The sequence below is a fragment of the Liolophura sinensis genome, chromosome 5 (genome assembly GCF_032854445.1).
Source record: "Liolophura sinensis isolate JHLJ2023 chromosome 5, CUHK_Ljap_v2, whole genome shotgun sequence".
Lineage (NCBI taxonomy): Eukaryota > Metazoa > Mollusca > Polyplacophora > Chitonida > Chitonidae > Liolophura > Liolophura sinensis.
In genome coordinates this window covers 6,782,289-6,794,918 of record NC_088299.1, presented here as the reverse complement: position 1 = coordinate 6,794,918, position 12,630 = coordinate 6,782,289, and the positions used below count along the sequence as shown (strand labels likewise).

The window sequence follows — 12,630 nt, the reverse complement described above, 5'->3', positions numbered from 1 at the left end:
TGGTTGGAGGAAACCGGCTAGAGACCGGGGCAAATCCACGACTATCCACAGGTTACTGAAAGACTTTCCCAAGTACAACCGGAGAAGAAGCCAGCATGAGGTGGACTTGAACTCACCGCGACCGCATTGGTGAGAAGCTCCTGGGTCATTGCTTCGCGATGGCCACGAAGGACTCCAACAAAAAAATAATTGTATTCTCTCTTTAGCGAGGGAGAAAATGAACTTTTCAATATGTTTAATCTTGTCCTTAAAACAACATGCTTTTCGTTGTTTCTAAGCTGCATATGTCGCTGATACCCATGACATAATATTTTCCAACAATGGAGTGGTGAATAAGTGAGTGCTTAGGTTTTAATACTTAACACTTTTTCGGTCATATGAAGACCAAGAAGTTCTTTTTCTTGGGGTACGTATACGTGTAATGTGCCTCTTTATTGCAGGACGGATTTCCACCGCCCTTTTATCCAGTGCTGCTTTACTGGACGACTTACTGAAGGAAGGTAAGCCGCCCTACCCAAGCCATTATACTGATACGAGTCAACCAGTCGTTGCACTATCCCATTCATGCTGAACGCCAAGCGAGGAGACTACAACTTCCTCTTTTGACTCAACCCAGGATTGACCCTAGATCTACCGCCCCTGAATCGGATGCTCTACCATTTGAGCCATCGGGGTCCGGTTTCTAACAACAGAAGAAGCTCAAAAGTTAGCCCATTTGCAGACTTCATGACTTTAACATAATAGTTACGATAATTTGCGCATGACCGTCCTTCTCCACTGGTGATATAGTGGATGTCAGAGTAAATGCGAATGTCGATCAAATGGTGACATGCGTACTCTAAAACACTCCAGGCAACAGTTAAATATTTCAGCGGCGTCCAATGTTCATTTTAGTCTATACAAATGCTCCCCGGATATGCATTAGATGTGTGTTACAACTCATACAGCATCCATCAGTTATATATGCTTTTAACTAGAACTTCAAAACAGAATATAACTTACTGAAAATTACGAGAATGATTCCTTTGAGACTATAACTTCATGTGCAAAGCCCCAGTATATCAGAAGCACATGACCGAATGTTGTGTTACCACCGTTTACTAAGAATTTTTTCCTCGAGTCCACAATGTTTTCCTTAAATTTTCGTGTTCGAACACTGTATAATTAGCACTCGTTCATTTTGCCAAGCACTCCTGATTGTCAGCTGTGACGGCATGACATTATAATGTCAGCCTCTACCCAGTAAAGTTAATAAATTCTGTCTTGTCATAAAAAAAACTGAAATCTTTTTTCAGCCTGCTTCCTATATCCGAGTACAAGGCTATTTATTTAAACACTTTCCATCTTGTGCTACACTTCACTAACATTCTCTCACCTTAGACCATGTGCTTTCAGGGCTTGGTCGGTAAAAATCAGGTAGTGCTTGCTTTTCTGTACATCTGGCCAAGGACAGTCACGTGATAAGCTTACAACGGCACGAGTATTGCGATGAATCTGTCGATCACCTAAATAACACATGACCCACGATATTCTTAGGGCTTTTGTTGAATCTCTCTTTTAAGATAAAATATATATTTGCCTTAAAAATAAATTAGGTCTGTTAAAAATTTATGTTGTACACGTATGGGAAGCTTTAACGTTAGATGTTAAAAAAAATTAAAGTACTTTCAGATTCTATTTTATAATGCAAAGTCCGGACAGCAATGTGATTCAGAAGGGCAAAATTCGTATAACAGAGAAATAGGTGCTGTGTCTTAAATGAAAACATGTCAGTGCCAAAACTGTAGGCCTATTCACTACATACCTATTTTAATCCCAGTGCCAATTGTTATCTCTGCTGTCCGAGATTCCGAGTTCGGTAGCTCCATGATCTTCTGTACAGTAACATAGAACGCTGACGAACAGACAACGGAATTGTAATAATGATGTTTTAAAAACTCGCTTAAAAGATTATTATAAAATAATAAATAAATAAATAAATAAATAAAACCTTCATTACAAAATGTTTGAAGGCTGGTTATGAAGACAACCTATATATGTGTATCACATAATCGAGCTGGCGGACCGTGACCGATTGGAAAAGACGCCACTCCTTCAATCACTAGAACACACAGGAAGAGGGAAACTGGATTATATTTAGTCTCTTACTACACAAAGAAAACAACACTAGGGTATTAATTGATGACATTTTGTCTGGAGACAACATGGCGGCCGAATGGTGACACTAAATATTTGCTCCGTACCTATACTATCATGACGATGGCTAAGACTGGCTCCTTCCATCCGAAGATACTGACCGAAAATGAATCATCTACACAACTGTAAACTATTATGAAGGTGGGCTAAATTTATTCATATTTTGAAAATATAGTCTACAGATCCTGATCAACGGCTGGAGGCAGATAAGATGAGGTAATCCATCCATGCTGACACAGGTCATGCACACGGTTTCCCTAACTTGTCAAACCGGTCTACCTATGCAACCCGAACTTGTGGCCAGCTGCTGACTTACCATACATTAGCTATTTCAACTGGGAATGGAACTGAACAAATCTAAAACTAAGACCAAATCTTAAGCTAGATGTCGAATTATTTGTTCGCGGAGCTCTAATGACCATTCTCTTGCTACAATGAGTAAACCTCCTGGGAAAAGGTGAAAAAGGTACCATGACAGTCGAGGAGCATCTTAACACCATTGTCGACAAACTGAATTATGTTGTGACGGCTGTTATGCTGAGAAAAGAACTTGAGGTGAGTGAGAGCCGTATTATAAAAACACTTACGGAGAAAATTGACCAGCAAGAAAATAGAATATTCCACCTCGAACAAGAAAATGACGCCTCAAGGGAGGACAAAGCATTGTGGTCTCGGAGCGAGAGAAAGACTGTGAAGAACTGAACCGGGTAAAGAATGTACTTGATGATGTATGTAAACATCACAATGGTCTTGAACGATACACACGAAGAGGCGTCCGAATTTCTGGAATTCAGGGTGACGAGAAGACAGAAACGTTAGCTGACTGTTCTGAGAAAGTTGTTGAACTTCTAAACAACAAATTGGGGATGACTACCAAAACAACTGATATAAGTACTGCGCATAGACTCGGCCCCTTGCGTCCCAACTCTCAGTCTAACCCACGGGGCGTAATTGTAAAATTATCTAGAAGTAACAAAGTGTAATACGCGAGGACCTCACTCGACAAAATCAGTCCCTATCAAAATCTGCTAATGAAAACTCTCAAGTTATATTTGCCTGGTCACGTGATGGTAAAATTTATGTGAAAACTCATGACGACAAAATAACGATAATCACGTCGACTGCGGATCTCACCAACAAACTGTACAGTATAGTCACATTTGAATGTTTGAATTCGAATGCCAGTTGTTAAACTTGTCTCCGATCACATTTCTGCCCCTCTGTCACATATTATTAACTTACGTATCAGGCAAAGTTCCTGACTACATGAAACTTGCTAAAGTGTCCCCCTGTATACAAAGCAGGAGAAGCTAGCAGGAGAAGGCATTCGATACAGTAAATCATGCCATACATTTGCGTAAACTTGGATACTATGGTTTTAGAGGCATAATTAACTCTTGGTTTAGAAGTTATTTATATAATAGAACTCAGTGTGTATCGTTTTCTGACACTTTATAATCAACTGAATCTGTACAATGTGGAGTTCCACAAGGCTCTATTTTAGGACCTTTCTTGTTCTTACTTTATATCAACGATATCTCTCATGTATCTAACCTTCTTCATTTTCTTTTATTTGCAGATGATACCAGCACAGTTTACTCCTCTCATAATATAAATGATCTCTATAATACTATGTCCATTGAACTTGAAAAACTTCATACTTGATTCTGCTGTAACCGCCAATCCCTGAACATTACGAAGACAAAATATCTTCCCATAACCACTCTCACTAAAAAGAAAATAAACTCACCACCCTCTCTTAAAATATGTGACAATGGAATAGAAAGATTATATAAATTCAAATTTCTTGGAATGGTCTTCACTTCCAAACTTAACTGGATTTCCCATATCGACTATATTAGTGCAAAGGTGTCTTTGTTCCGTCAACTATCCATCTTGCCACTGCGAGAGATGAACATTCTAACTCTATCACTCTTAGGACACAAGCCTTTTTTTATCATCACGAACTTATTCCTCATAGCTTCGAAACTTATCTGTTAAAACAATCTGCTACCGATCACTATGTGACTAGAGCAACTCGATTGGATTATAATAGACCTATGTACAGAACGAACTTGTACTTGTCATTAAGAACAATTTGCCATCGAGAATGGAATAAACCATCCACCACTCTTCGTATTATAAATTCCACATCTCTTTTTAAATCCAGACTTAAATTATATCTCCTTGAGCAATTTGATTAAGACACATTTTGGTTGCTTTTGTAGGTTAATGACCAAAAAAAGTTCCCTAAAGTTCATCCTAAGGTTTCCAACATCTTTTATGCTTCCTGGTTGCGAACAATTGTTTGTTACCATGTATGTATATATATGTCACAATGTTATATCACCATTACCATTAATCTATGTATATACTCTATTACATAACATTTTACTTATCATTATTACTATCATGGGATAGGACAAGCTCTTGTGAGTTTTATTCCCGCCTAATGTATTACTCATGTATACTTATGTACTTAATTTAAGGTTTATGGTGAATAAAAAATGGAAATGGAGATTACAGAAACCACTGATCAGTAAGTAAGTATCCGTAATGTAAAGATGACATGTTGTCCTACAATCTACATAAAGCCAACGTTCAAACAAAGCAACCATTTAGATAACAGTTTGTTAGCTAGGTTATACAAACATCAGTATTAGTATAAAACTAAAAAAAAGAATAAAAAACCCATCAAAAAAGAAACATACTTACGGTCAAGAGTTTGTTACAATTTCTGTTAGGTTACATTGAGTTAGTGTTCAACGAGTGAGTGCTTGGGGTTTAAAGTCGTACTCAACAATTTTTCAGTCATATGACGACGAAGTGTTCAACGAAAGCAGCTTCATGTATATATGGTAAGGTATTGTTAGTTTTTGCTAGGTTACTTATGGTGAATTTTCAATATTTTATTATTTATACATCAGCAAAATCCCAGCATTTCCTTCACTGATAAAAACAATATCTCCACTAGTTATATATCACTTTTGTTATAGCATTTTGCCATTACCCTGCTGGAGATCTTGACCCATGACCCACAGTTGACCTTGCCGGAACTACTTTATACAATGTATAGTTCGCCAAAAAAGAGGTAGGAAATCTGCTTAATTTACGTAAGTACCTGTATTACATTAGCATTAAGAACCTTTGTACAATGTATAATTACTTACAGACAACGTTTAAAACTGTAAAAAGGTTTTGTGAGCGCGGGCGTGAATGAAATTGCAGCGCGTATGAATAAAATCAGAAATGCGAGGAAGATCGCACATTGCTTATTTATTTTAACGGATGCAAAAGATAAATTGATACGTATTGATATACATGTAGAGAAAATGTCAGGGTATAAATAATAAATAGAATATTGCCCCTGAATGTTGAATACCATAAATATTGTTCTCGTGAAAGGCGTCTCGTGGGTTATCATTTCCACCTCTCACTAGAAGTTTATGGTATTCAACATTCACTGTGCAATATCCTCTATGTGATCACCCATATACATAATCAAGAATTTTCTACACTTTTTCCTTGATTACCGAAAGTCAATGTCCAAGGAAAACAAGAAGTTACAACAGCTGTTACCTGAAATCTGTGTCCAGTGAAAACAACCATAGATATGGTTAAGAATTTGTTACAGTTTTTGCTGGGTTACCAAAAGTCAGCGTTCAAGGAAAATTACCATACATATGGTTAAGAATTTGTTACAGTTGTTGGTGGGTTATCAAAAGTCAGTGTCTAATGAAAACAACCATATATATTGTTAAGAATTTGTTACAGTTGTTGGTGGGTTATCAAAAGTCAGTGTCTAATGAAAACGACCATATATATTGTTAAGAATTTGTTACAGTTGTTGGTGGGTTATCAAAAGTCAGTGTCTAATGAACACAACCATATATATGGTTAAGAATTTGTTACAGTTTTTGCCGTCTTACCTGAAGACAATGTCCAAATCTGTTACTATTTTGCCGGACTACATAACACCAGCGCATAGTACGAATTCACCACAATTTGTCCTACGTTCTACAAAGCTAGCTGTCACAAAGTTTAAAATCAATATGTTATCAAACTGTTTTCGTCATATTGTACATGATTGCCCAGCTTCACAACGGACAACAGACCGACTTACCATACACGAAGTTTTGCTTTTCACACACCGGTTGTCCCAAATCGATGCTGCGTAGTGTTTTCCTGCTTGTTACTAGGCGCTCAAACAGTGGGCATTTTCCTGGAAGGAGATCGCCCAAACCAGTATAATGTAACAATATATATGCTATAAAACAAATCACATAAAAAGCTATATATATGTAGTAGAATAAAAAGGTCTCTTTCGATTATTTACTGGTGTCAAATACGTATTTCTTACAAACTGATTACACCGGATACGATTTTTAAAAACATTGTGAAAGCCCTAAGTTGCGGAAGAATGTCGGTAAAGCTTTAAAGTCTATACAAGATAACCAGGGTTATCCTCGTACATAATACGCAAATGCTCCCATAGACCACGACGAACATCAGAAATAAAATACTTCAGATCTTTTGGACTGAATTCATCTTTAACGAGTGCAAGCACCAAATACCGTGTCACTGACTAAAAACAATTCATAATTTCGCTCTGGACAAAGTACATCCCATTTTCATCTTTGCCAAGATTATCACAATTCTGAATAAGTTGCATTAACTTTCAAAAGACAGTCCCACGGTTTTACCTGATATAGTCTCGCTTCCTTTGCCTGACGCATGCGTAGAGCACTGACTACAGCTTTTGTTCACGGCCATGACGGTTGTACTGAGATTACTCAGACGACCGTCAAGTTCACTCACGTTTCGGTCAATATTGTCCAAACGAGAGGATTGCCTGTTGAGAGACAGTTTACAGAATTCAACAGCTTTGTCTGTTTGGACGGCTCTCTGCTTTTCCGCTATCATGCCCGATTTCAGCACGTCAAGATCGACCTGGAACGTTTTTCTCGCGAGATCGGACAGTGTCTTTACGGCAGCATCTGGCAATTCTCCGACCCCTCCACGACCTTTCGGTTTCTCCTCGATCGTAGTTACTCTGTTCTTAAGTTCGTTTAATTCCGCTTGTAAGGCTTCGCTTTTACGCTGTTCTCGGCGGAGGTCCACTTCGATGTTCTCAACGCGGATTGATAAAGATTCCAGGCGACGAAAAAACAAATCGTCCCTTTTCTGTCGTCTTGATATGGCATGGATTTCCCAGACGGTAAGGGTCGAGATGACCACGAGGAACGCCCATAGCTGGACAAAATCCATGAATGCGTCTGGTTGTTTCGTGAACAGTCCACTTTATACTCTGCCTACTTAATTTACGCCCATGTACTGTGGAGCTATTAGTACTGTATCACGTTAACCGTGTCCCCACTATCCCTTCCCCGGATGTGCGTCCCCAGATTGGTTACTAGCTTGCATGTGATATCTTACAAAAGTTAACTTTATCTTGTCATTATCAGTAAACCAGGACAGCCTTTCACAAAGACTGAAGGTTGAATTAAATTTAGCTAATGCGATATCACACCCCCGGTCTGTATTAGTGCAGGGAGTGTAAAGTTGTTTATTTATTACTGAACACGGATACGATATCGTGTTACAACTTAGACCTGAGGTAAAACCTATAAACAACGGCACCTCATCCTCCGTACTTATGCCAATGTCTCAACATTGCCTCCGTTTACTGTTGAACATTTCCATTTACACATGCACAGAACCACTTTCTACAAACATGTTGTAACTATATCAAATGCACAGTGTTCAGAGACAGACACTTTGTTCAGGGGATTAAGTTATATAATCGAAAAAAAAAAAAAACCAAAAAAAAAAAACCGAGGCGTGGGTTCAGTGCCGGCCTTGTGCCGACAAAGGGAATGTGTTTAATATATATAGACGTACAGCCTAGAGAGTAAGACCAGAGCAGCGACGACAGTGTGATAGACGTACAGCATAGAGAGTAAGACCAGAGCAGCGACGACAGTGTGACAGACGTACAGCCTAGAGAGTAAGACCAGAGCAGCGACGACAGTGTGATAGACGTACAGCCTAGAGAGTAAGACCAGAGCAGCGACGACAGTGTGACAGACGTACAGCCTAGAGAGTAAGACCAGAGCAGCGACGACAGTGTGATAGACGTACAGCATAGAGAGTAAGACCAGAGCAGCGACGACAGTGTGACAGACGTACAGCATAGAGAGTAAGACCAGAGCAGCGACGACAGTGTGAGAGACGTACAGCCTAGAGAGTAAGACCAGAGCAGCGACGACAGTGTGATAGACGTACAGCCTAGAGAGTAAGACCAGAGCAGCGACGACAGTGTGACAGACGTACAGCATAGAGAGTAAGACCAGAGCAGCGACGACAGTGTGACAGACGTACAGCCTAGAGAGTAAGACCAGAGCAGCGACGACAGTGTGACAGACGTACAGCCTAGAGAGTAAGACCAGAGCAGCGACGACAGTGTGATAGACGTACAGCATAGAGAGTAAGACCAGAGCAGCGACGACAGTGTGACAGACGTACAGCCTAGAGAGTAATACCAGAGCAGCGACGACAGTGTGACAGACGTACAGCCTAGAGAGTAAGACCAGAGCAGCGACGACAGTGTGATAGACGTACAGCCTAGAGAGTAAGACCAGAGCAGCGACGACAGTGTGAGAGACGTACAGCATAGAGAGTAAGACCAGAGCAGCGACGACAGTGTGACAGACGTACAGCCTAGAGAGTAAGACCAGAGCAGCGACGACAGTGTGATAGACGTACAGCCTAGAGAGTAAGACCAGAGCAGCGACGACAGTGTGATAGACGTACAGCATAGAGAGTAATACCAGAGCAGCGACGACAGTGTGACAGACGTACAGCCTAGAGAGTAAGACCAGAGCAGCGACGACAGTGTGAGAGACGTACAGCCTAGAGAGTAAGACCAGAGCAGCGACGACAGTGTGATAGACGTACAGCCTAGAGAGTAAGACCAGAGCAGCGACGACAGTGTGACAGACATACAGCATAGAGAGTAAGACCAGAGCAGCGACGACAGTGTGAGAGACGTACAGCATAGAGAGTAATACCAGAGCAGCGACGACAGTGTGACAGACGTACAGCCTAGAGAGTAATACCAGAGCAGCGACGACAGTGTGACAGACGTACAGCCTAGAGAGTAAGACCAGAGCAGCGACGACAGTGTGATAGACGTACAGCATAGAGAGTAATACCAGAGCAGCGACGACAGTGTGACAGACGTACAGCATAGAGAGAAAGACCAGAGCAGCGACGACAGTGTGAGAGACGTACAGCATAGAGAGTAAGACCAGAGCAGCGACGACAGTGTGAGAGACGTACAGCATAGAGAGTAAGACCAGAGCAGCGACGACAGTGTGATAGACGTACAGCATAGAGAGTAAAACCAGAGCAGTGACCACAGTGTGAAAGACGTACAGCCTAGAGAGTAAGACCAGAGCGGCGACGACAGTGTGATAGCTGGTAAATAGTCCTACGTTACCGGTGAAATACGTCCTCTTGTCCATTTACTTCACTTAGGGTTACATTCTCACTTATCATGTAAATGCATAAATAGCAGCAATTTACACGCCCCCTGGCACCATAGCTTAAGTAGAATAAGATAAAAAAACGGGTGTTAATTGCAATTTATTAGACGTTACTGGTACCAGGCCTTGAAAATGCTTAGTCCACCAGCAGAATCCTAGTTTATGCAGGGATAAAGAGCCACCCGCTCCCCCTGTCCGTTGAGGGGTCGTAGTGACACTAAGCCGTTGGCGACGGTCGTGGGACCGCAGTCTGACGTACGTTAAATAGGACCTATATTTTATTGGGGCCAGTTCAGCGAAGCCATGTGTCATTTCCATGTCGAAATACAGTGTAGAAGGGATGCGTCACCTCTGTTAATACGCTTGACGCAGCGATGCTCTCCAGGATGGCGTACATATTTGTACGTCACACGGGTAAAAGGTCGTCAGGAACTTTATTCCGGCGTCTCAAATTTCCTACACAGAGGTGTCAAGGTGTCACATAAAGAACAGAGATGAATTATGTAAATAGAAAAAAAGAGAATCATTTTTTTATACCAGGAAACAAATTATGAAAGGAATAATTTATAAATCTGAATTTCAGGATTCAAATTTTCACAACATATTTTCAAGCGTATGCTGGAGCCATTGATACTTTGTAAGAAGTTGTAAACAGTTTGTCGACAATGACTGAATACCAATCGCCACGCCGTTCTTCGTCGTTGTTGTTCATTGCCGGCTATATGTTTCCTCTTCTTATATTTTGATCAGCCACTTCTCCTGCTTACACCAATCAAAACTCAAAACAGTTTTCATCCCGGTTTGGTTTTTCCCCATTTATCCACTTAGAACGTAGAAACCTGATGACGCGAACCACTCTTGTGACGTCATCAATATTAAAATCTATCGTTATTTTCTAGAGGGTTACGCTCGTGACCGGAGAATGCCGAGGCTATGGCGCATGTAAAGAAAACTGATACCTACTACTCTGTCAGAATTTCCCATCCAGCTGCTGAAAGTAGTGTTTATACAGGCTGTCAAATGGAAGGAATTGTCGCCCAGAGAAGCGATACGGAACAACATGCCCCTCACGAAGGTATATACATACATATTTATTTATATGGTTGGACAGCTGATTACTGCGCACTGAAGAGTATTCCACTTATAGGAAGATGGCCAGCATTATGGTATGAGAAAAATTGGGCGGCTGCTCAAATATCCGTCCACTGACATTATTGGTTATGAATATAAACATGAGTGAACTTCGGAACAAAGGACCTTGTATGGTAGGTAAAGAGGGGTGGTGGCTGTGGTGGATGCGGTTAGTGCAGGAAGCGAAACTGCGACAACGTGAGTGACAGCTCAAAACACACTCATAAGGCCACTTTTTCAGTTCTGTGTTACTCTTCTTCTCCTGTTATATGATAAGCACGTGGCTTCAAAAGCTCTAGGGGGCCTCCGTGGCTCAGTCGGTTAAAGCGCTAGCGCAGCGTAATGACCCAGGAGTCTCTCACCAATGCGGTCGTTGTGAGTTCAAGTCCAGCTCATGCTGGCTTCCTCTCCGGCCGTACGTGGGAAGGTCTGCCAACAACCTGCGGATGGTCGTGGGTTTCCCCCGGGCTCTCCCCGGTTTCCACCCACCATAATGCTGGCCGCCGTCGTATAAGTGAAATATTCTTGAGTACGGCGTAAAACACCAATCAAAAAAAAAAAAAAAAAAAAAAAAAAATCAAAAGCTCTAGGGGGTGCTCCGTGGCTCAGTTGATTAGCGCGCTAACGCAGCGTAATGACCCAGGCTGTGAATTCAAGTCCAGTTCATGCTGGCCTCCTCTCCGGCCGTAGGTGGAAAGGTCTGCTAGCAACCCGAGGATGGTCGTGGGTTTTCCCCGGGCTCTGTCCGGTTTCCTCCCACCATAATGCTGGCTGCCGTCGTATAAGTGAAATATTCTTGAGTACAGCGTAAAACACCAATCAAATAAATAAATAAATATATAGCTCCAAACATGCACTAAAGCGATGTATAGGTCATAACAACGAACAAGTAAAATCAGTATTCAAATCAGTGTACCATGCTAGTATATAAGTTGTCGATAATAAAATAGGTATCTTAGTTGCACTTTGATTGCATCTGTTCATATATCCAAAGTGCGATCTATTTCAACACTTTGAATATACGTCCCCAAAATTAGACACAATCTGACCCTCTGATTTGAACTGAGGAAGGTTGACCAATCAGAAAAAGCACATGGCTTAAAGCCGGGCGTAGATCGAGCTTGTTACTGGTAGCAACTGGGTTTTTGCGACCGCAAGCAACTAGGAGCAACTGTGAGCATACGATCGGACGCTGGTTTTAGTCGATCTCCACACGCTTGCGATCACCGACAACTGCGGACTCAACAGTTCTACATGATAGTCACGTTGCTAAGTTTCTGCTTACAGATGCCACCAGTCGTAGTCGACCTACGTACACCGAAACTTAATCTGATCAGACGCCGCCAGCTGCTCACGACTGTAAGGTTTTGTCAAGTATTTCGACATACGCGTAGCTCGACTGCGTCTAGTTGGACCAAGTTGCTTACGATCGCAAATCGACCTACGACCTGCTTAAAACATGTCATTGCCATGTATAGGTTACCCCATGATTGACGAGGACTACACAACATTGCATCAAGGCGAAGCCTGAATACATTCATAGATCTATGTATATATGTGTTTTGAACGATGAAATGTAGTAGTCTAATGTGTGTTAAGTAGCAACAACCGTATGTGACGTCATTGGTAGCATTGTTGTCAGAAAAAACCCACCACAGAATAATATATTTAAATGCATTTTACTAGGTCAAACAAACTGTAAAAAAATTTATCAAACTATTTTCCTAGGCAGTTTTTAAGTCTTTCATCTAATACA

At 41.2% G+C, this 12,630-nt stretch overlaps 1 protein-coding gene across 1 annotated transcript; it reads right to left on the bottom strand.

Moving 5' to 3' along the window:
* Positions 1-630: 630 nt before the first annotated feature.
* Positions 631-7,612, bottom strand: LOC135465996 (uncharacterized). Its single transcript, XM_064743380.1, has 5 exons — positions 6,900-7,612; positions 6,320-6,418; positions 1,805-1,894; positions 1,376-1,505; positions 631-682 (listed from the first exon to the last, which is right to left on the bottom strand). The coding sequence occupies exons 1-5, from the start codon at positions 7,462-7,464 to the stop codon at positions 631-633; spliced, it is 936 nt and encodes a 311-aa protein (XP_064599450.1). The 5' UTR covers positions 7,465-7,612.
* Between the last annotated feature and the right edge of the window lie 5,018 nt (positions 7,613-12,630).